General features: G+C 34.1%; 1 protein-coding gene across 1 annotated transcript; it reads right to left on the reverse strand.

Annotated features, from left to right (window-relative positions):
* Nucleotides 1-1,236: 1,236 nt before the first annotated feature.
* Nucleotides 1,237-21,263, reverse strand: LOC145616463 (uncharacterized). The gene is made up of 18 exons (XM_081671188.1): nucleotides 21,113-21,263; nucleotides 20,520-20,681; nucleotides 17,174-17,309; nucleotides 16,691-16,842; nucleotides 14,690-14,773; nucleotides 14,540-14,602; nucleotides 13,659-13,799; nucleotides 13,368-13,571; nucleotides 12,702-12,815; nucleotides 10,802-10,851; nucleotides 7,222-7,384; nucleotides 6,997-7,116; nucleotides 5,334-5,456; nucleotides 5,125-5,223; nucleotides 3,743-3,832; nucleotides 3,379-3,463; nucleotides 1,726-1,856; nucleotides 1,237-1,618 (listed from the first exon to the last, which is right to left on the reverse strand). The coding sequence occupies exons 2-18, from the start codon at nucleotides 20,634-20,636 to the stop codon at nucleotides 1,472-1,474; spliced, it is 2,019 nt and encodes a 672-aa protein (XP_081527314.1). The 5' UTR covers nucleotides 20,637-20,681; nucleotides 21,113-21,263; the 3' UTR covers nucleotides 1,237-1,471.
* Nucleotides 21,264-25,849: the final 4,586 nt, after the last annotated feature.

Raw genomic sequence — 25,849 nt, forward strand, 5'->3', positions numbered from 1 at the left:
GTGTAGAAGACACGCTCGTTTGTTTTTTTTTTTTTTTTTTTTTTTTTTTTTGTTTTCCAGCTGTCAAAAAAAAAAATAAAAAAAAAAAAACATTTAAGTTCAAATAACTAAAAAATATTTATTGGAAAACTAAAAATCTAGTCAAATACATCAAGATATCAAAGTTTCGCAGAAAATAAGACATTAAAGTATAGTATGGTTGTCATAGGGAATAATGATTTATGAAAATTGCATTGCATTTAATTAAATACGTAGTATGTTATTCATTAATAAAACTTCGAGCCTATAAGCATATATTTCTAGAGTTAAAATTGGTAAATAATCTTGGATTTTTTTTTTTTTACTAAATTCTCAGTATTTTAGAATTGTCCTTCGTTGCTGTGCTCTATCAAAATTGCTTTACAAAGAATAAGAAAACTAATGAGCTTGATCGATCATTGGAAGGTTGTTTGGCGAGCACCAGTGTAGCAAAGAATATGAGCACACATGCCATGATTTGAACGAAGAACTCTATCTGTTTAAGTCGTAAGCTCACTAATGCAAGAGACAACTACCTAGGTTATAATTCTTCCAACTTAAAAGAGTTAGCCTCTACAGGACCATCAGTTTTCACAAGCATTTCCTCGACTTTGTAATCCTTATATGGTCCAAACGAACAATTTTAATAGCAAACTAGAGATACTGGACACAAATGACAAAAATAAGACATACATTGACAGCTAAAACCTAAACGAAATACAAAGGTTAAACAACATTAAGCAAACCAACAAATACGATCGGGTTATTTACTTTGAAACTGCTGAAATCTCATAATATCACACACTTTCCGGGATAAACTGCTCCTAAATGCCAAAGGCAACTCACCGGCAACCAAAGGAACTGAGGAGGCCACCAGCAAGCTGCCTCTACATTCTGTTTCAGGACTATATTATTAGGAAGTGAGCAGGTTAGTTGGCAGTTGGGAGTTAATCCTATTTTTCCGTATAGAAAATGAGCTAATTGACTCTCAACATGTATCGATTTTTTTTTGTTATTAATTTATACTATACAGAAACATGTAACACAAATACTCAAGAATATTATGCCTTTCCTAAAACAGTAAAACCTTAAGCGTTAAAAAAGATGCTACTAGCAAAAGGTCTCTCTCTCTTTCTCAAAACCCCCCTCCTCCCCAAAAGGCCAAAAACATAGATTAAAAAACATATATATAAGAAAGACACTATTTAGACGGGAATTACGGGACATGGAGAGAGAAGATAGAGAGCTTATAATGACAATATACACAAATAACCTATCACTACATCTAATTTTTTAAAGGACTACATCTTCTAATCTACCTACGAAGATTCAATCCCTCAGCTAACAATTATGTAATAATAATATACAAGCTACCAATATGCCTAATTACACAACCAGTTGCTGCGAGGTCATCCAAAGTAAATAACCATTGCTGGCAACACAAATTTCCAATTCACCTTCTCTGTGGTGGCGGCTTCCCTTTCTTCATGGCTCTGCTATCACTTTGAATCCTATCAGCATACATGGGTAAGCGAATGATCTCTCCTATCTCGTTTAATAACACCTCCTCAGTTATATTGTCCTTTATACTTTTCATAACCTGCGAAATGCAGTTAAAAAGGCATTACTATTACTGCACCAAGTTGGAAAAGTACAAAGAATTACCCCATGAGATAACATAATTAAGTTTTAACATTTGTGCTGGACCTTCCTGTAGGTGTTGAATTCATTTGGAGTATTCTTGTCAATCCTGACTCGCATGCAAACCCAAATGTTTTCCTCTGAATCAAACGAGCATTCAACAATCTTACCAGAGTACGTAGAGGGATCCACATCATCTGCATGTAATCAAATTTGACTAACATTAAGAGTCTGCAAAAGCATATGGGAGAAGAAGAACTGAAAGTCATATCAGCACCTTATAAACTAGCAAGACCACCATATAACAAATCTTTATAAAGGTATAAAGAGAGGTAAATGCAAGCAACTGAAAGAAGGATGTCTGTGTCACCAACAGCTCAGAGGATCAGATTGTCTAGGAAATCAATTACACAAATAAAATGTTTTTTCCAGTAAAATTTAGTTTTAATGTTTAAGATATTATTTCAAGTTGATGAATGTCTTCAAACTCTATTGACATATCCAGTCCACATATGTTTTGTAAATTAATTCAAATAAATGTCATAAAACTCTAAGCCATGAAATTGAAACATTTTGATGTTCAAAGTTTAACTAAGATGTCATCTAAATCATTAAACCACGTATAAAGCTATTTAAGCGAAAACTAAAGGATAACACTTCCTCTGCTTTTTATACTCACACCTCGGCAAAATATTTGAGGAGCTGAAACAGACGGATTAACCTATAAAATTTAAACTGCGACAACTTAATACAGTAAATAGAACGGAGGAAGTACTTGTTTAGGTAATCATCACCCAACGTAACCAAAAACATGGGGAGATTATACACCAACCGTCAAAAGCACAGCCTAGTGCCCCTGTATTTTGGAACTTGCATCCTCATCAAATTTATGTTATAAAGTAGCAAAACCGGACCAGAAATTAGGAAGAAGGAAACAATTAATTTAAAATCTGAAATTACAAACAATGTAAAGTACATTCAAGCTTGACGGTTTATTCTAGAACTGAAAATTTCTTTGCTTTCTCTCTAATTACCCAGCACATTACAATCATTTAGACGTTCTAGATTTCTAGCTACAATCAGAACCTCTCTTTTCATACATTTGATTACAAATACAGCACAAACTCTCTTAATCCACTCGTTTAAATTGACTTTCACGCAGTGCAACCCAGCAATGTTTAAGGGTTCCCACTTCCTACTTTCCTAGTTGATTCCTCCCTCTTCTTCCCGCGACTGCTTTACAAGGACTAGTTTCTAGAATACCCAAGACAGGTACCACAAACTAAAGCATTGTAACAAGTAAAAATTCAAAATTTTCTAAAACTGGATTTAACCACAAACATAGGCTCCAAATACTGCTTCACTAGTCCAAGTAATAGCACCAAAACGAAGGCTACTATTTTTCTTTTCATGGATTTAGAATCCAACAAAAAGTCAAGGTGGAAAAATACTTTAAAATGGCATAAACCAGAAGCGCCAGAATCAATCTAAACATACTTCATTTACATATTCAGCTACAACTTTATAGTAGTTTGGTTATTTGCAAACAAAACAAATATGGTGAAAAGAGTCGGCTAAATACCACTGTGCAAACATTTAGGGGGGGGGGGGGGGGGGGAGGAGGAATTTTAAATACTTCACAGATAAAAATAAAAAATAAAATAAAATAAAAAAAAATAAAAGTGTAAATAAAAAGCTTTACTAGATGAATATATATACCTCCAAATGTAACCCTGTTATTGTCCATCAATCGCTTTTTTCCTCGATCATAAAGATAAAGGTTTTCAGTGCCGTCTTCTCCTATCTGCCAACAGAAGTTATCAAGAAACTTTTAGATCATTAGCTTACTACAGATGAGATTTCACTATGTTAAGGAACTGGGAATTCAAATGCGCCTTTGTTCAACTCGGAGTAAAATAAAATTTTACTCAGTGTTGAATAGACGGATCACCTGAAATTCCTGCATTTAACAAGTAAATAATTTTGATTGAATGTGTTTCAAGAGAGATTTCATGCGCACAAATCGCCACATTTACTAATGTTTCCTTTATAAAAGACAAAGGCACAAGGCTCAAGACATTACCTCAAAGAGAAAATCAACTGAGTTCATTTCAGGATATTTCCACTTTAAGAGGCCTTGATGCGTCCTGGGAACATAGGGATCATCCCACCCCTGATTGATAGAAGAACAGATGCGTGATTATCATTTCAGGGTTTTTAAGGGAGTCATCAGAAAAAACAAAAAATGACAAATACTGAAATAGCTCCCATACATATGCGTAGACTTTATTAGGAATTCCCCTCGTGAGGAGGGTTTCCTAATGTTTTCTCTTTTCTTAGGAAAAAAAAAAACTCAATTCTCAAAGCATTAATAATAATATTTTGAAACTCATAAATATTTAATTATTTTAATCAAAGAGAACTTTAGCATTGAAGTTCACAAAAAAAAAAAAAAAAAAAAAAAAAAGAATCAAACCATAAATTAAGCAGCCCACTCTATCCTAGGATCAGAATGACAGATATTTCCCTTTTGAATCTGCCACAAGCCTCATAATTAAAATCCACTGTTAAAGGCCAAAAATTAAAGCATGAACAATTGAAATGCACAAGTTACTAGCTCCAATAGTTCAAAATAAACAAACCCTGCCGCAAAAAACAAGAGCCATGGCCTTGACATAAGCTTATTAAAAACAGTCCAATAAGAATGCAACCACATCCAATATCCCACGTCACAGATGATATACATCTTCAGATTTAGGATTAATAATTGAAAAGTAGATCTATTAATCAGGAAATAGGAGCAATAAGGTGGATTTTTTCATACAAGCCAATATAGTTGATGTCACAAGGAGAATAATCTCTGAATCATGTTACACATTTAGATACTTCTTGATATGGATTTTTCTCTCTGAAACTGATTATTACCCCTCGTTCGAATGAGTTAGGTGCAACCTTGTTTCACACCAGACAGCTACAAACAAGGACAAAACGGACAGGTTACCTAAGTGTGAAAGATGGTTTCATTAGCAGTTTTAGCAGTTCATTCTATAAAAGAAGCTCCAGTTTTGATGGTGTCTTTCTGCACACGATTTTATATACCGGATACAATTACAAAATGGTAAAAAGGCACTTTTGTTTTTAAATCAAATGATTTACAGCTATCATGGCCTAATACCACAAATCCACAATTGCGGAAAGATCAGAAACCTTGACAATGCAAATGTGATGCAGTTGTGCTAGATCAAATACTCAGGTTCTCATAAGTAATTGACTTATCTTGATATTGAAAATAATCTGTTGCATAGATTGTGGACATGAGTTCTATACTCGTTGAACCAACTGGGAAAGTAGGAATTTATAGGAAAAGTGAAACCGTAAGGAAGCTAAAATCATTTACGTCAGCCCATGCGCTCTTAAACAAAAAAAAGGGGGGGGGGTATATCACTGTAAATTCAATCAGGATACCTGAAAAACAAGACCATCAGCTTCATGTGAAAGGTTAGGGATAAATTCCTTTAAAAGCTTCCCAACTGTTGATAGCAACCAAAAGTCCTTCCTTCTAACCTGAAAAATTTGGAATAGTATCATTATGAACAGGCATAAAATGAGCCAAATTCAGTATTAAACATACTGTGTTTCCTCATAACAGCATCTAGAATGTTAATTGTACATACCCTGAATGGTTCTAGATCATATCTGTAAAGTGGTTTGCCATTTGTGTCCATATTCCGCCGCTCTTGATTACGTGGCTCAACAACCTCTTTCTCGATCAGTTTCCAACGCTCATAAAAAGGCCTCTGCAAGGTACACAATAATGAGAAACTCGTGAACCATATATAGTCAGAATTATAAACTTAGTTAAATAGATCTTTTATCTCTGCTGTACAAAGGTTTAGATCTCAACAAAATTAAAAATGTTTTTACACAGAATACCTAATGGATATAGCTCAATGCATTACAGATTAGCATGGCTAGATACCGATGTGAATTGCATGTAGAATTGACCTGGTGAATGGGCTATTGGGCTGTTTAGGACAGCAGGATTGCAGGCACTCAAAATTGTTAGCAAGGAGGGTCAAGTCATGGTCATGGTCCTATGGGGAAGGGCTACGGAAAACCTGATGCAGATCATTGATGGGCCATGTTTATAATGTAGCTTTTTCATCAATGGATGAAAAAAGCTGGTTATTCGTTTATTAATGCATTCCAATTTCATCTGAAGTGGCTGATAGTTGTAAGCCATAGTAAAGCACATAAAGTGGAAAGAAATTCAAATTTTAAAGCAAATCAATTTATTGGTATCCAAACTATCAGTAGAAATAAATTAGCAAGGTAGTCTTGAAAGATAACAACGGAGTATATAAATAGAACAGGTTAGGAAGAGGGATATCATGTTGAGTTTTGATGACAATTGGTTTAGCATTTAGGTTGAATGTCATACATGTACCGAAGTTTCCATATCATTAATCTGTCATCTTCTTCTTTCCTTAAATTCTTCCATTAATGTTCTCTAAGGTCTAAGCTATTTTAATTCATACCGCTGGCCCTATACTGATGCCAAATACGTTTTTTAAGGATTTTTATTGGATGTTAATTATGTTAAAAATATTTGGAATACATTATTCTTATTCTAGAATTAATAATTTTATAATTTAAGTTTTGGACACAACAACAACAACAAAGCCTTACTCGCAAAATGATTTAGGGTTGGCTAACATTAATCGTCATAAGAAACCGTCCGAAAAGGAAAAAGAGCATCGCAAAATAATAAATTGAATTAAAGTTGGAAAAGTGTGTAAAGTGGATGATAGAAAACATACAAAAAATTCACGAGAGTTTAAAAGAGTGGAAATCATTGAAAAAGTGCTTTGGAAAAAGTGAAAAAAAAAAAAAAAAAAATGAAACTTGTCAGCTAAAAAAAATGGAGGAATTATATTATACTACTCCCTAAAGTACCCTTCCCTCACATATTGACATAAAGCAACCAGTAGTATAGTGATGAAACCTCATTCAAAGTGAATGTGATCACATTTTATATCCAGTTACCAGCAACATTGCAAATTTCTCTCTCATCAGCTCCCTTATTATATCAAGTGAAAATAATAATCCAAATTCTTATATTTTCCAAACAATATTTCAATTTAATGCAACATTTATATATTGAGGCACTCAACTACACATGAACAAAGTACCTCCATGCCGTTTAATCTGTACAGATTAAAACTTATTCTTTCACAATAAAAAGTATCATCTTAAAGAGTAACACTCAAAGAAAAATATAATCAACATAAAAAAGACGGTGGAATTAAGCAAACTTGTAAAAGCTGAATACCCAACCTCAGCAAGGGACACACGATTAATAGCAATCAAATCATAGATCAGGTATCTCCTTTCTTGCCTCTGGGGATTTATAGTATCAATAACCATTTCTCCATCAAGCAAAGTATACTGGTGAAGCTGAGACTCAAATAAATCAAGAGAAAATAAACATCAGCCAACATAATAAGCTCAATTACTCAGGTATAAAAGTAAAACAAATTTATTTAGATCTTCTCCACATACATCTGTCATGTTTTTACATGGAAACCGCATCTGGACCCTCCGAAATTTAAAGCTTCTATCAACTAGGTAAGCCCCATCAGGACAAAGGAGCAGCATATATCTTGTGCCATCAGCTTTCCATGTAGCATAATAATACCGCTGCCTTAGCAGTTGTAAATTGTCTCTGAAACCAATAAATGCCAAATGAAGCTAATAGCTGTGTTTAAAATAAAAATCATGCAAGAGATAATCATAAAATTATAACAAATTCTGCCAGTTCAAATATGTTCATGGAAACAAATAATCTAAGATGCAATGACATCCAAAAATGCTCTTTTCCAATACTATGAGAATCATCAACCTCTCCTCTACAATGAAAATTCTATGTTGCTTCTGTTGGCACCAATGACTTTATATATAACACTTGCTTAATTGATTCAGGCATTTATAATTTGATGATCAACAATGAACTGATTATGAATCACTTCACAGATATCCTGATCTACTTGTAGGCAGGATCTTGATATAATATATTATCAGGACAAATTTCAACCTATAACTCTACTTGAGAACTTATTTGTCAATCAGGGTCGGTAGAACTCTAAACTACTCTCACCTTCCATCAATCAAGTTGTACTCACTGAAAAAGGATCAAGGTAATTTGTGCCCCAAGAACTAATATGTATGTAGTAAATATTTTAACTATTTCATAACTTCTCTTATTCAAATGAAGAGTGGAAAGCTTTTTTCTGATAAGTAAATAAGTAATGTGGGTATATATGATATATAACAGAAAAATACCCCTGCCAATAAGAGGCCTGGGAACACAACAGCTCAAGTCCCTCGAGTAATCATGAAACACTTCTTCATAAAATCACAATCAAGAAACTTTAAAAATTGCTCAGAGACTAATACATGACTCCAGTCCAGCTATAGAAAAGACTAAAATATGGGAGTTTAAAACATTGATGAGGGAGAAGAGAATCCTCAAAAATTTATTGGGTTTTTTCTTTCCAACTACACCAACAAATTGCCAACAGAAACATCCAAAAAGAGTATTGATAAAGACTATTGAATTTAGGATCTGGAACACATGAGCTAATACACAATCACTAATTCACATTCAATTTTGTCACATAAAAAAAATTAAGGAACAGTTTCGTAAGAGATATTTAATCCACAAGCCCCTTCCAATTCAACCCATATCGCCAGACTACATTGACGGACGTACTTTGAAACATAAGACCCAAAGGAAAACATAAAAATCATCAATTGATCCCGACACTATAGACTTTACAAAAATTTTGACGACAAAGGAATGTCTTGCTTCATTGTATCCAAAATCACCCAGATAATATCACAAATTTTCTGAAACGCTTCTCAGCAAATGCCCATAGCCCCATATTGCTGTTCCTTTTAATCATTCTCCTGCCTTATTTTTCTAATTTATTATATAACTCCACACTAAGGCCCTGTTCTCTGCACCTTAAAAAAAATAATTTTAAGAAAAAAATAATTTCAGTTCAGTAAAAATTCAGTAAAATTCAGTTTTCTTAAAGAAGAATTATAATAGAAAATCAGTAAAAATAATTTTAGTTCAGCAAAAATAATTTCAGTTCAATAAAATTAATTTAAGTTCAGTTTAAATCATCTAAGTTCAGCAAAAATAATTTCAGTTCAGTAAAATTAATTTCAGTTCAAAAATTAAGGTGAAGAGAACGGGGCCTAACATTACAATTTCTGGACCCTACACATCTTTGGAAGTAAAACTTTTAACAGAGAATCAATAAAACAACTAAGGATAAGAATAAACAAAGTTAAGGTGATATAATTTCTAGCTGGCTGATTTAGAGGTGAATTAAAATAGATTGTCCTGTAAACTTTTTGTTGGTGATTATCAAATATCTGGAATTTGTTTTGGTTTAGCCTGTAGGTCAGTAGGTGATTTTTATTATATTTATTCTTTTTCTTTTAGTTTGTGTTCTTTATTACATTACAGAGTATATTGTGTTGTATAGATTGTTATTTAAATAAATCTATTATGGATTTATATTTTGCTGAATTGTATTTTTTTTTGGCCGTATCCGAGCTGTACCCGTTTTTTGGACCTTTTATTTTGCTGTATCCCATTCCCGTTCCCGTTTCTGTACCCGTATCTGTTTCCGTGAAACTGACGGATGGAACCTTGTGTAGAGAAGTAAACAATCCAACATTAAGAAGGCAACCAGTGGCATCTTGAATCATCTATTGACCTAGTAAACTTCACTACAATTGGAAATTTTCCTCTTACACAGCAACATACTGCTCACTTTGTAGTAAACAGAGGTAATCTGACATAAAGTTGAAAATTCTCAGATCTTCAAAGAAGCAACTTTTTGTTTATATAATTTTTTTATTGCAAAGTACAGATACAGGCAATCCTAGGAAATGTAACAACAAAGTTCCTCCTTCAGTATCCATCCTCTATTCTTTCAGGTTATATATGCTCACCCAAGTCCATGGTATTTGGTTGTGCTACCAAGATATTAATGTAAATATATTCAAATTTAATCAACTCTTTCTGCAAGTTACGAGTCTTACAGATACAATCCAGCAAAAGGCCACAAGACAGCACATATGAAATAATGGGACTTTATTCTACAATGAGTTAGAATACAGAACCAAAAAAATTGGCGGAAGAGATTAGTGACGAGGATAAGTATATAACGGATTATTAATAGTGTTTATAGTTTCTTGTAGATATAGTCTCACTCTTTTTAGGATAAATCTTATGCTTAGCTTTGTCATCTTACCCTCTCCCTTATAATTTGATTCTTTTGCTAGAAGATATGAGCACATGTGAAACTGCAAAGTTATTTTCCTGATGGAAGATGATCCGAACAACCCACTGTAATATTAAAAACCTCTTGAGATAAAATAACAAATGGTTTACATTTCCATACTCCATGCCACAATAGTCATTCCATTTCGTTTTGGCACACAGTTTAAGGAGAGGGTAAAAAACTTAAGCAATGTTCAGTTCACCTGATAGATTTTTCTAATCTGGTCTGATATGATTTCCTAATTAGACAAACTTGAAATTATGTTACACTAATCATATTTGCTTAAGTCGAACAGTAGAAAGCCTAAGTGGGATATGCTGGGGACATGTTGACTGAGTAGGCAAGTTGGGCAGGACAGAAGGGAATAACAGTTATTAATTCGTCTGTTTTTATTTACTTGATGACCCATAAGGCCTTTGGCACAATATCAAAGGAAAGGACAGAGAAATTGTAGTTGGTGCAAATGCTGTACTTTCTTACCCCCAATTGTTAACTCCACATGTACTTTATAAGGGTAATTTAGAGAATTTGTCTACCAAAAGCTTACCAAATACAGTATGGTTCAAGTAGTATGACAATTGCATTTTAGGAGTGTTAGTCAAGTAAATAAAATAAAGGAAGTAGTTTCTATTGGCAGATCCATGCCAAATATGGAATTGGGAAGAATATTTGGAACTAACAGAAATGGTAAATTTGGTAGACTGCTCAAGGGCAAAGGGATTAACAACTACATTCAAAGTAGAAAGCCTAAAAGCTAACAAAATCGGTGCAACTGTTACCTATCAAGAGACACGGGATGTGACCCTGGAAATTGTAGATTTCCCCGACCCTGCAACATAAAACAGTGTGGTAAACAACACAGAACAGGAAAAAAAAGATTTGAGAGCAACAATTTAGGTCTATATCATGTTTAAAATTTACATGATAGCACAACATGCAGTAAGGATCATATGATTTGAGATTCAGTAAAAATAGATGTACCACAGATATTTAGATCTTAGTTCTCAAACACATTATTGTAAGGAACCAAGTGGAATCTTGGGAAATAACCAAAGTGAAATATAAACAACTCAAATTGCAAATCTTACCAAGCAAGTGTTTGAAAATTCTGAAAAGCAGACACAAAGCGAAGAAAAATACTTGTTTAAAGGCAGGAAAAAGAAAAGTGTAGCACAAGGAGCAACACTGAGACAAAGAGTAAATCAACATGCTATAGCTCCAATATAGCACCAAATTAAATTTAAAAAGAACAGAATTGAAAGCTGAAAACCAGAGACAGCCCAACACAATTATCATGCTTTTGAAGCCATCAACAAAAGTTTTTTTTTTTTTCTTTTCTGAACAAGAATAACCCAATATCTCCCACCACTTACTCTCCTTAAACTATGTGCCCAACAAAGTGTGTAAACCTTTCAAGGACAGAGAGAGTAATAAGGTTTCTAAAATGAAGAAATGAGGCATAGGTTGTTCTGCTTTGATCTATTCTTTTTTTTTTCTTTTTCTTTTTTTTTTCTTTTTTTTTCCTGATATGTTGTCCTGATGTGTTACCTACAAGAACAAAACATTAAGTTCTTAAATAAAGTTAAAAGGATGAAAAAATTAAAATTAGAATATAAACAAATCAATACTATATACTAAAAGACACACGAGCAATGACACGTGTCATTTCCTGGTGTGTCGATTATATTTTTATTTTTTTTTAAATTCCATTTAAAAAACAAATACATAAATAAAAGATTTGATCCGTCCTAATATTATTGTCAATTATAAACTTAAGTATAAAAATAAATTTCTTATTTACATAAATAAAATCTTTGATGTATGCATGTATCCTTCCACAATCAAATGCATGATATGATAGATCTGCTTGACAAATAGGCTATTTTATAATCCATCATAATATTCACATATGTAAATTTATTTATACAATGTTAATTTAAAATTAGTTATTAAAAATTTCCGTGCATGGCACGGGGTCTAACCTAGTAAATAAAATAAAAAACAGTTCCTTCCATAAAATTTCATCCTAACTAAACACACTACACAAGTACTGAAGGAGAGACATTTTAAGACGTTACTCTTTCCCTAATGGAAAATTAATTACAAAGATCAGGTATGAAAAGGTAGCCAAAGTACAGTCAAAGAATAAAAAACAAATTACTTCTCACTCAAAGGAACCCTAGCCCAATCCTTTGTAGATTGGGCTACCATGGCAATTTTAGCAAACAATAAACCCCAATTATTACCATTTTGAAGTTGCCTACTGGGAAATGTTCATGTTTTCTTCAATAAAGAACATCTCTTCATTTGTAAAAGTGAGCTATCTCATCTATTAATGGTTGAATGATCTCTCCCTTATATTAAGAATCAAACGTCTGAAAAGGTCTAATAATTTAAACACCCCACACAAATTGTCTAATGTAATTACATGGGAGCAAATAAGATTAAAACCCTAATTTTCTTACGGAACTCAACTTCCCAATCTAAATAGGACATAAAGTATGTGGACACTTGAATAATGAGCTAACTAAAGAAAGATCTACAAGATGAAAATCCCCCAAAAGGCCAAACAACTATATATTGAACAGACCCATACATCTTGTTCAATAAAATAGGAATTCCTGACAGATAAATTGCCCTAAGAATATATAGTTTGCAGCTTCAGAAGAAATCAAGTACCGCAGTCTTAAGGATTTCGCAGCAAAATCTCTGCAATTGAAATTCTTGCTGATCAGGTATTTTATCCCCTAAGACATCATCATTGGTCAATACTACAGCATTCTCCAGTTTTTCCTGAAAACGGAAACTACACATCAGAATGCATTATACAAAAAATTAAAGCAAAGTTATCAATGTCAGCAAAGACGCCAGTCTAATTTATTGACTAATGGTCTAACTTACTACACTACAAAAGCAATTGTAGCAGTTAGTTGACAGCAGAAACCACTAAACCAGCAAAATTATAAGAGAAACTAAGAAATTTCAAATAAAGGGCATAGCCTTGAAGAAGATATGGAATAAAATATCAAGGAGCTCTGAAAAGTCTTATCACTAGTTAAAAGTGCAATGCATTACAGTTACAAGTGGAAATAAAGTTCAAGAGCTAAGACTCTTGCTTAATTCATTTACAAAATTCAAGTGGAGCATAAAAACATGTTTTCCCACTTGAGTATAATTTTGCAAGTACGGTCCACAACTTGGGCTATCAACCTTGAGGAAAGGACATAAATGCATCTAAGTGTTGCTGGGACTTTGGCCACACATATATCTAATAGATTGACAAGTCAAGGCTTAACTAATAATGGTGTGTTGCAGTATGATGTCCCAAACAAAGAAAATACATACATTCGTCGAAGCATATGGAACCCCATCATCATCTTCTGGAAGAGCTTCGCCATTTAGATCAAAATCGGAGGACCTCTTCCACTCCGGGGTATGGGGACATACAACTAAGTCACTTCTAGTTTCATGATAAAAAGCAAATAATGCATCAATGTAGTCTGGTTTATAGATCCCTGGAGGCCGAGCTGTTGCAAATCTTTGTATAGCCTGCTCATTAGAAAACAAAGTACTTAAAATATTAAGCATCAGATATTCATAAATCAAACGCTAACTAAGAACAAAAACAAAACTGACCTCAGCAACACAACTAGCTTGCTGTGTACGCATCAAATAATGAACAATCATGTAACCAGTTCGATTGTGGCCATGAGTGCAATGAACTAATACATACTTCTTGGGCTGTCTCTCATTCTGATTGAATATAAATTGCGCAACCTGAAATTCCTCAAAGAATGTAAGAATGTAAAATACAAATATAGATATATGAGCAACACTTGGCAATGTATGTTTACCAAACAAAAATTGATACGAAGTAATGTGCCTACACCCAAATACACTCTCCCTCTGACATAATGTTGGGAGCCAGATAAAAATTGTTAAGAAAACTAAATATTTCCTCCATCCTCTTTAAACTGCAATATTTGACTATCACACTTGCAACACACAATTTTGACCATTATATCTAAATAATTTAATTATCCAACAGAAGAATTCTGTAAAGTTAACCTTTTGAAAATATGCATTGAGACTCTAATGAAACAGCCTTTAGCATAATAATATTTGTTCTTTATGTATAAATAAATAAATCAGCTTATGAATATTGCAATAGTCAAATCGATCCAATCAAAAGAGAATAGATGGATAATTTACCAAATAAATAAATGCAATGCTACATAATTATTTATACGTTGATAATCCTGATTCTTGATTCATCCCCTCATCATCAATACTTTACTGGTGAAATGTTAATGTAAAGTATTGTGTAAGGAAAAAATAAAAACAATAGAACATTAAAAATAATGTAGAGTAATTGCTAGCATAATTTTTATTTTATTTTAAAAAACCCTCACTATTTACATTTACTATCCAGACAGGTCCCAGAATTAGGTGGTCAGGATATGTTCGCTACTCTAAATGTGCACGCACACACATAAAACATTCTAAACTGTACTCACCTCAAAGACAAAGGTGTTTACAGACTCATTATCTGGTACAGAATCACGACCCTGGCATCGAATCTATAAAGAAAGTGTATAGGTCAATTAATAAAACATAAAAACCAACATAATTAGTTCACTGAGGTGCTTTTAAGAATTTAAAGGTACCTTTAGATATTTAAGACCTTCCTTCTTAAAATCACTCGGTGAATAATACCGATCTGTATTTGTCAAATCAACTATCATACCAAGCTGAAAAAAAGCATCTACATCAGTCATTTACTTCACCGATATAACAATCACATCATACATTAAAGGACAGGCAAGACAATGAATTAAAAAAACAAAACGTAAAGTACACCCAAATATTCAGTTCATATCAGACCCAAAACAAAGACCTATGAAAAAGAGAATCAGGAGCCATCAAAAGGACTCTTGCAATCAAAATGAGTAACTTTCTAGAAGAATGGATCAGTAATATATCATTCAGTCCAAGGAAAAGTTAAATAGAAATCGAATTTCTGCCCACTATCAAGTAAGTACAAAACCAGAAAGGCCAAGATATAAAATGTGCAACTTCTTTTCCCTGAAGTTCATAAACTAAAATATAGTAATATACACCTTGTTCAGTTATCAACCAAAATCATCTTTCTGGACTCTGGAGGTGTTAATGGATGCCTGGTTAATGGATTCAGCCTTCATCCCCAATTCTCCAAGGATAGGCTACTCCCATTTTCCAAAAACTGAATAGACAACATCAGGAATAGAAAATCAAGTGGGTGTTTCCCACATGCCATAAGGTGGATCGGGAAAAAAAACACCATACCCGCAAAAGCATTGAATTACCAAAGAGGCTAAGACAGAGAATTTAATTCCAAATAGATTCCAAAGCTTGTGATACTTTCTAAAAGGAGGATGACGGAATAGTGAATGGCAAAGGGATGTAACAACATTCCCAATTACTTACTTCCTCCGTTTTCTTTTACTTGCAACACTAAATGTCACAATACTTGCAACACACTATAAAAGGAAAGTTGCTTAGTGAAAAACTATACTATTTCCCTTATTCAAAGCACATGGCCCACTAAATTACACTCCTAACAACCACTCATCCCATTTTAAAGTGTATTATATCATGTGAAACCCATATTTCTTAAATACCGTGAAAAAGTGTGTGTTGCAACTAAAAGAAAACGGAGGAAGTATTACTTAACACCCTTAATTATAAATGTTGAAATTTTGGAAAAACACGATGAGTCAAATGACCACACAAAAAATTGATATTTCTCAGAAACTAGTGTCAAAATACGGCCAAAGCTGGTTCAAATCAGGAAATGACCTAAAAATATGAAAATGAACTTTTAAGAATTCAGACCAATACACCCTGTTTCAGAAATTAGTTTGACTTATTCTTGATTTGACACTGCTAATCCAACCAGATAATATGCAGGAGCACTAGCTAATCCTATAGAACTCAGGCCACCGATAAATTGGGTACCTGGCATAGCACCCTATTCTCTACAGCTACTTAAGTATCAAAACAAAAAATATGACAACAAAAAACATATCAAATGCATCTGTCTATCACTTAATTAGACCCTAGGAAAACAGTTGGAGCTATAAAGCAATCTTCATAAAAAAATTGATCACAGCTGGAGCCCTCAAGAAAGCCTTAGGCACTACTAAAAACACTACCAGAAATGTACCCAATTAAATATCTTCCTTCACTATTCAAATCATAAACAAGTACATGTCATTCAATTTTTTATCAAAGGACATGCCATACTTATAAAATACAAAAGAAATAAGATAAGGGGGTGAAACTAAAAGACTGAATGGCTTCACTATGAAAAAGAAGATTTTTTTTTTTTTTTTTTTTTTTTTGGAAAGAATTTGAAAAGGAATAATTTTTAAAAGAATAAACCTTGAGTCTACATAAAACAAATTTATTTCTGCCCAATAACCCTGGTAAAAACCTATCAAAAAGCTTCAAATCAATGCTCAATAAGTCAAACTTTATGTACTTTGACAAAATTAAAACAACAAGTTAACATACATGCTTCCAATTTAGATAGTCCATATGCTAGACAAGAAATTCATTACACACTCTAAAATTATCGTCAGATAGGAGAAGAAAATAAATGATATAAGTTAGTTTGAATATCTTACTTTGATATTCTTCACTCTTGTTAAATGAAACAATTGACGGAAAGCATATCTTTTGCCTGGACCGATGCAATCATTAAAACTTTCATCAAGTGGAACTTTAGATGGGACAATAAAACCAACTTCCTGACCAAAATTTGGACAATCCAGCCAACCTGTTTATACACAACAAAATGTATTCCAGAAAAGTGTCATAAAGAGAAAACATATAATAAGAAAGGTTAGGTAAGAAGGTATTGCAGATAAATAACCATTTAACATAATGCCATCCATAAATTTTAAATGGTTCATTTATCTTGCGCAGACACCTACACAATCATATATCTAAATTATTTATTCTACAAACACAAAGAGTAACAGTGTAGCCCTTTAATAAAGACTTAAAAAGTATATGGACTACAGTAAAATCTAACCAAAAAAAATTTCCAAGTTTAGCCCAGGTTTGAACATGATACAGTTGATAACCTAAAGCTTGAAGAAGCTTACCAGGGGGTAGCCTGTTTCTGTCAGTTTTCAGCTTCTTCAAAATAGGCCCTTCATCACGCTCCAAGGGCCTGGTTACTCGCATTGGTCTATCATCTATCGGGTCTCTTCTTATTCGCTCCCGTCTTTCTTCACGCTCCTAAACAATAACAGTTAAACTGAGTTTATCAAGGCCAATAATATTACATGGCTGAATCATCAACCAAATATCAAGAAAGAGTGCTAGACATATAAAATAACAAGGCTTGTATTGGACAGCTATAAAATGCTTCTTAAATGGCAATCCCGTTCTAGACGAAGATATTAGACAACAATATCTAATCACAACACTGTTACAATATTTATGAGTAGTAACAGCATCAAAAGATGTCAACGAATTTGTTTAGCTTAAGACCTTCTCTTCCTTTTTTTAGTCACAGGGAAAAGGAAGGAAGAGAATAATATCAACAGAAGGCCCCAAAGGCCCAAAATGACAAAGAATAATAATACTACCACCATCAAGGGAAGATCCTACCAATATCAAGAGTGAGGAGAACAAGATGCACACAATCTTTGTCCACTAAATGATTCTTTACGAAAGCATTTCAAGGGAGGTACAGCAGCAATGACAAAATAACAAAAAAACATAACCTACCCACATATTGTACATAAAAAAAAATGGCAATAGCCTCAATGCCCATTTTCATTGCCATGCTTTGTGTCCCTTAACAAATTACTAAATTATGCTTTGTATAATATAAATTTTTAAAATTTTCCCTCTGGCTGCCAGTGTTTCCCCAATAAATATGGCTGCTACATGAAGTGAGCCCTTGACAAGAAAGCTGGGTTTAAACAGCCATGACAATTTAAAGAAAGATCCTTCTCAAGTAATATTATATAAGCAAATGGCTCGACAAAAATATGTTATTGTTCATTGGAGCACATTTCCTGTTCAAATTCTTAGAAAAAATAATTGGGAATGGGCTATTAGATATTTAGGTTATATTCCTTTGACTTCAACCTTTTGGGTTGTCAGCCTGAAGAAAGGCTGGTAGCCACACATAATAACACTTATAAGAGTCTTTCGTGATTCTGCCTCTCAATTCCCAAAATTTTGAGACATGGATGTTTTTACCACAATCTCACAGGCAACAATAGGACTCAAACTTCTTTTCAGCATGTAGGGTTGCGGGAAAGTAGAAATAATTAGATGGCAGAGATAACCAAAACAAACTTGAGATGAGATAAATGAGAGGGAGGATAGACAATAATGAGGATTCCTCAAACATGTGAACCTATTAACTTGAGCACACACACACAATGGAGAAGAGAGGAAGGAGCATAGTAGGGAAAAGAGGAATCAAAGCAAAAGCTTAGGGGGGGAAATGGAGTTAAATAGCAACTGATAGGTTGGGCTAAGAATATCATCTTGTATCAATTTATAGGCCATTGCACAATGTAGACCTAGTTATTGGGCGGTAGAGGCGGGTAATAGCTGGTCATCTTGTAAAGGGCCAAAAGCAAGTTGTGGGTCTTTAGTGGGCCAAAAGCAAGTCGTGGGTCTTTGGTGGGTGAACCGATAAATGAGCAAGAGAAAAAAGAGAGGAGGGAGACAAAAGTAAGTACTTGAGAATAGTAAACAATACATGAATTTTATTTAGCCTTATCTACTACATGAATTCTATTTAGCCTTATCTATTTTCTTCTATATAATTATCCGGCTATATTCTATTGACCATGTCCAAAAAGAATCCTATCTATTAAGAGCCTTGTCCAAAAATAAACTTTATAAATTGACCCCAATCCTATACCCATTGGTTGACACTATCCAATAACAACACTCACATCAAAACATAAGTGTAATGGATATTGACCATCATACTCTAACTCTAGTTAAATCGGATTTTTTTGGAAGATCGCAAAGTAAAAAAAAGCTCAAAGGCGCATTGAAGCAAGAGGGGTTCTGCAGCGCCTAGGTGCGCCTCAATGCGTTAAAAAAAACTGGCTTATGTTTGGTTCAGGAGCCCCTCATGTGCGCCTCGGCTGCGGCTCAGGAGCGCCTCATACGTTTTTGGTGCGCCTAACCAAAATCGCCTTGCCTAGACCATATTAAGCGCATACCCCTCATTGTCTTGCGCCTCAGCGCCTAGGCACGCCATAGGTGCGCTTTTTAATACACTGGAAGGTCGGAGTTTCAATTCCAATAAAAAAAATATAGCATTGGTCACAAAATAAACACAAGGAATCCTGGTAGTAAGTGCACAAGACTAACCTCAGCAAACAACCATATACAGTAATGTAAAACCATAATATTAGCAAGTATGAATAAAAGACGCTCCACTATCTCAATGATCAAATAATCAAAATTACACCACCATCAATCATATGTAATGAGCACTTTTAATCTCATTTGTACTATGAACAGTCAAGGACAAATAAAAATCGAGGGTCATAAAACCAAAAATATCATCATTGAGGAAATGCTTTGGCAAACCCACTACCTTAAGATGATCATACAACTAGCATTTCATTGTGTAGAAGACCTTGTAAGTAACCTGGGTCCGTATATTCATCAGAGTACTTTAATTAAATAAACACTAGCATAGATGCATAAAGTGGGGTGTCGGAGCTTGGTTCAACATTTCAAATCTATATATTATTGAAGTAAAGCTGGATGAATGTGAGGGCTCTAAACCCTAAATACTCTTCTCACATAGTAACATGTCATACACGCTAAAAAGGAAACCAAGGTAAATACATTTTCAATCACCACCCAATCAAGCTACAAAAGGGATGATTATGTCTCATTTACTAATATAAATCATAGTGCCACGTCATACACACTAAACAGGCAACCAAGATAATTATATCTTTAATCACTGTCCAATCAAATTAAATAAGGAATAGTAAAGTGCTTAAGTCTCACTTACATACATAAATGCAAGATTAATCTCTTTCCCTCTAGACTAATACATGTTTAAGTGATTAATATGACGCAAACAATGAAACATTGAGAACCATAATCAAATAGAATAAAATATTCCATTGTTTTTCAATTAGACAGCATCTAGGGAAATAATATAATATTTTTAGTAATAATTGAAGTCTTGATATGATGAAGAGAATGGGAATGGGGAAGAGTGAAGGTGGTAGTGATATTACGCTGTAAATAGGGTAATAGAATTCAATTTTAGGACGAAATAAACAAGTTAATTTTATAAATAAATTCTAGTTTATTTTACTTTACAAAAACTGAAAGCACGGGCAAAATCTAGTAAGTGCAGATACAAGAAATGTATATTCTCCTCATCAGATAATTATATATAAAACACCGAAAAATCCAATCAATCAAGTACAGAATTCAGCATACCCGGCGAAGAGTTTGAACAGATGTCTCTACGTTATCATGTCTCGCCACATCTTCCTCAAACTGCTGTTCAAAATACCCTTCATCTTCTTCCGGCGAAGGTGAGACATTCAAGTCCATTAGACTACTCAATCAACACCGAGCATGAACCAAAAAATTTAATATCTGCATTACACATCATCAACCGCAACATTAACCACATGCAGTCGACAGCAATCATACTCTCTTTTAAAAAACTTTGCAATCATGCATTTAAAATAGCCGAGAAGAGGTCTAATTCCATAGTTCAATCCTAACACTAAAGGGTTCTGCAATACATTAGCAACCAAATTTGATTTAATTATCAAAAAAATCTCGAAAAATCACATAATTTTAGGGAAATTTGATTCAATTATCAAATTAAGCTCATAATTATCATTCCTAGCAACATAATCGTTGGTTATAATCTTTCATAATCTTAATAATTAAAACCAGCAGTTAAGATTTTCGAACCCTAAACTTACTGCACTGACAATTAAATCAAATAAATTTAGATCAAAGATAAACCCTAGATTGTGAAATTGATATGATAATTACAAATAGAAACAACAACTTACCTCAGAAGCTGCTTCAATGGCGGATAAAAGTAGAAAAAGTCCCTCAATGAAGAAAGTTACGTGCGCTTCAATGGAGAACGTGAAGTGCGCTTCAATGGAGAACTGAGAGAGAGAGAAGAGAAGGTAGGGCTACGTTCGTTTTTTTTTTTCTTTTCTTATTGACAAATGACAATTAGAGCAATTCAATGGTTTGAAGCCCCATTGAATGACCCGCCCCGGTTATAAATGGGTCAAATCCGTCCCATAAATAAATGGAGCGGTCGTAATACGGTCGTCCAATTATGGATCCTTGACGGGTTTAAAAATTAGGAATAAATCTAATTTATGAAGTATCAACTAGTGTTTAGCCACGTGAGTGTGATGCTCTGGTCTCTGGGTCAATACTTTAAGGGGCCGTTTGGTTGGGGTATTCATCAAAGGGAAAGGGAATTAACCACCCTGATTCTCTTTATTGCTGTTTGTTAGCCGTTTTTTCCCATTCCCTTCACCCCTCCATTCCCCCAAATCCTTCCAATTTCATTCCTCACCCTCTAGGTATTTCCATTCTCATTCTCTATCCACCACCACATCACCACCTTCCTACCTACCCACACCCCTATCCCCGTAAAACCGTCGCCCGCCCATCGGTTCGGGTAGAGGGATGTACGGGTGGTGGTTTTACGGGAATATGGAGGGGTTTCTAGGGTTTTACAGAGTTATAGGATGTTTTTTAGGGAAGGGGAAAGTTTTGAGGGAAAAGGGGGGCGGCGAAGGCATGGGGAGAGGCAATGAAGCGCAGCGGTGGTGGGGGAGGTGCGACACATGGTGACGTGGTTGGAAAAGCTAGGAAGTGAAGATCAGAGATAGGTTGTTGTGTGGTGGTGGGACTGGTGGCTTCATTCCCTTTGTTTTTTAAAACAAACAACATAGGAAATTTGAGGGATTTTCATTCCATTCTCTTTCTTTCCCTTTGTTCATTTCATTCCATTTACCCCATGCCAACCAAACAACCCCTAAATATTATTGCATTATAGTTTACATGTATTATATTTTATGTAGATGAATTTGACTTTTAGTTTGGTTATTTTAAAATGTACGGAGTACATAATTATCTTAAATACTTTTATTTTATTATATTTAGTCTAAGAAAATAATTTTGTCTTCTAGTAAATATCTGGTGTGAAGTACTACTTAACAAATCGCAAATGTTAAAGTACAAAAGAAAACTACTCTCATGGTCTACATTAGCTAAATCAAAGAAGAATAAATAAGTGTGTTTAAATTTCCTTAGTCTTTTTGTGATGAATTGCGATCTCTTTTTGTGATGAACCGAAAAATAGTCGTGATATGATAATTAACTAGCTTTTAACTAATGGGTCAAATTTAACCAAAAATGCAGTTCTCCATTAGTTAAAAGATAGTTGATTATAATATCACGACGTTACATGTAATCAAAAAACCAAACTATATTAAGAATAAATAAGTGTGTTTAAATTTCCATCGTCTTTTAACAAACTTCATACTTAGCAATCATGCATTTAACAAACTCTATACTTCGCAATCATAGCACAATTTTGGTGGGGGCAAAACAAGGAGAAAGGAAGGTACACTAGTTAGCTTAGACTAAACTTTGCAAATAGAAAATTGACAGAGTCTTGGGATTTCGTGACTTGAAAATGTTCAATTGGGCACTTCTTGGCAAACAAGCTTGGAGGCCTATGATAAAGTCCGATAGTCTCTTTGAGCAAATTTTAAAAACTCGTTATTTTCCTAGTACGACCATTATGGATGCTATCATTGGCTTGGCACGGTGGGTTGTTCGAAGGGGTCTAAGGTGGAGGGTGGGAGATGGTCAGCATATTCGGGTTTGATCAGATGAGTGGTGCCAAATACTCAATCTAGGAATTATTTCTCCACGAGATTTAGCTTGCACTACATGAAGGTCAGTGATTTATTTTCCGTCTACTTGCTCTTGGAATGAGGAGATGGTGTCTCAGTTGTTTCTTCAGTCTACTTTCATTTCTAAACAAGTGAATGTCTCGGACGATGCATCAAATTATTATTTTTTGTAATTTTTTTGTTCAGTGAGAAAATTGTGATGTCGTGATATGATAATTAACTAGCTTTTAACTAATGGAAAACTGCATTTTGGAATGTATAATTAATCAAAACAAAAACTTGGTAGGTTTTCTTTAGCAATAATTCAGCTTTAATGAAATAAATTAACTAATGGAGATTGAACAACTTCATTTATCAACGATCAAAATCAACTAAGAACCTCAACAAATAAAAAAAAAACCCACAAAATTTTGGATCAATCCAAATCATGATCATTGGTCAAAACATACACAGTACATTAATTTTACACAAAATCAATCAATCAAACAAACACAAATCAGTTTAAATTAATCCAAAAACATAATCTAAAACATGATCTTGAAACAATTCAACAATTATAGCTGTATTGGAAAATTTATTCGAATTTTCTGAATTTTCTGAAAATAAGAAAAAATCAAATAGTTATGTGTAGGGGTGTCAGATTCGGGTACCCGGGTTTTTAGGTACCTGAAATTTCGGGTACCCCGGTTTTTAGGTACCTGAAATTTCGGGTAGTTTGAACCTTGGCCCATGTCCCTACCCGAGAAGATCGGGTACCCGGGTTTCGAGTACCCGATTTTCTCGGGTCGGGACATAGGGTACCCAGGTATACTAACTTACATTTTTTTTAGGAAAAATTGACAAGAATAATCTCAACTTTGCCACATTCACCCAAAATAATCCCAACTTTTGATTATTTTTACATAATCCAAACATTAATATGAATTGGCTTTCAATGGTCCTAAGTGACCAGTAACTTGTTGAGTAGGTAAATTTTTTTAAAAAAGAAATTAATTTTGTAAAAATGACTATTAGTTATTAAATAACACTTAATTAATTTGGAATGGGTGTAAGACTGAGCTAGCCTTATTCTCAATGAGAGAGAGAGAGAGAGAGAAGGAGGATTTAAGGCAATGGATTCTAACTGACTGAGATTGAAGGCATAATTAAACTGAAGAATCCATGATAGAGAAAGAGGAAGTTGTGATAGAGAGATAACATAGTGAGTAGCTGCGCTTTTTTTTTTTTCCTTCTTCTGAGGGAGTGAAAATAAAACCCTAGGTGGCTAAGAGAGTAAGTGGGCAGGGCTTAGCTCAATTGTAGGAGGGATCTATTTTTTTCTGTCATTAATTATTATCGGGTAACTGGGTACCCGCGAAAAATAAATAGTAGCCCATGACCTAACCCGCGAACTGGTTATTTTGTCGGGTCGGATACCCGCCCCGAAAAAATAGAAAAAGTTTGACAAATACCCGTCTGGTTTTTTGCGGGTCATCGGGTAGTCAGGTCAAGTCAGTCGGGTCGGGTTTTTTGAACACCCCTAGTTATGTGCAATTTTGGTGCACATAACGGATACCAATGCAAAAGATAAGGGGCAAAGATTAGAGACAGATAAGGGAGTTAATTAAAAGGAGTGGAGAAAGAAAGTAGGATCCCCCACTTGCAATTTTGTATCGTCCGTGAAAATGTCACTAATGCCCATAACTTTTCAAATGAAAGTACAATAAAGCCCCTTGATATACATTTGAAGTTTATCATATTGATAAACTTGAATTTTCTCAGATATAATAAGGGTAAAGTTAAAAGAATTAAAATTTTTAAGTAAGGGTAAAAGTGTAATTTTCAGCTTTTTTAAAACTAAAAATAGAAAGAAAGGGGAAAGTTGCATATAACCTCGATCATCCCAAAATAGGTTAAAGTTGCATGTAGAGATTGAATTGCTTTAGGCTAACCCCGATCATCCTGAAACTATTAACAGAGGTAGTATATTATAAACCAAGAAAAGAAATCAAAAGAAGCCTGAATTTAGGAGAAAAAAATTACATGTAGAGATTGAATTGCTTTAGGGTTCAAACAAGACACAACGTTGATGAAACGAGATAGAAACCCCAAACATCATCTAAAATTTTATCATTTACATTCAAATTACTCTGACACCATATTGCACGTCGAGTATCCAGTGTCTTATCCTCCGACACTTCAACATGACACAACACCCAAATATATAGTGGTCTTAAATGAAATTTTATAAAATTTTGTAGTGTCAAAGGATCCGACACCGTGTTGAATATTGCACCCAAATTCGAGTTAGTGCAACATAGGCTACCAGCATTTAGACTTAACAAAAGGATTATCCCCTTAAGAACACTTGAATTTTTGGTTGCGATTGATTTGCTGGGTTTTGCGACGTGTCGATATTCTCATCTTCTCCAAATCTCTGATCATCGTCTCTTCTCTTGTTCAATCTCTGTTGCCGCCATTGATTTCTCAAGCTCCTTTATTACTATCGCGCTCACACTCTGTCCATCACCCTCATCTAACTTAGAAGGTGTGAAGATTGTAAGCTACTGAACCCAAGAGAGGATATAGAACAAAGAGTTCTCAATAGCAAAAACAAACCAGAAAAACTAAAGAAAGAGTGCTATCTTAGCACGCAACCAAAAAAAAAGAAAAAAAAAAAAAGAAAAAAAAGAAGCTGATGTGGCATAGCAAAGGGCAAATCCGTTTTCACACTATTCATTTGCTACAGTACCCAGCTCTATGGAACTTTTATAAGAAGCTGATACGGAAACCATTAGCAATAGCGTACCTTTCCTTTTTTTTTTTTTTTTTTTTTTTTTTTTTTTTTTAAAAAAATGATTATGCCTAGAACAGATTAGA

Source organism: Chenopodium album, chromosome 26 (assembly GCF_948465745.1).
Source record: "Chenopodium album chromosome 26, dcCheAlbu1.1, whole genome shotgun sequence".
In the NCBI taxonomy this organism is placed as follows: domain Eukaryota; kingdom Viridiplantae; phylum Streptophyta; class Magnoliopsida; order Caryophyllales; family Amaranthaceae; genus Chenopodium; species Chenopodium album.

Bases quoted from the DNA above. Each gene is read 5' to 3' on its own strand.
- LOC145616463 (XM_081671188.1), bottom strand. From the start codon at position 20,636: ATGGACTTGAATGTCTCACCTTCGCCGGAAGAAGATGAAGGGTATTTT. The intron at 3,833-5,124 runs GTATCCTGATTG...TCTATCAATCAG, and splicing joins CTGATGGTCTTGTTTTTCAG to GGGTGGGATGATCCCTATGT. The intron at 1,857-3,378 runs GTATATATATTC...GATTACATGCAG, and splicing joins TAACAGGGTTACATTTGGAG to ATGATGTGGATCCCTCTACG.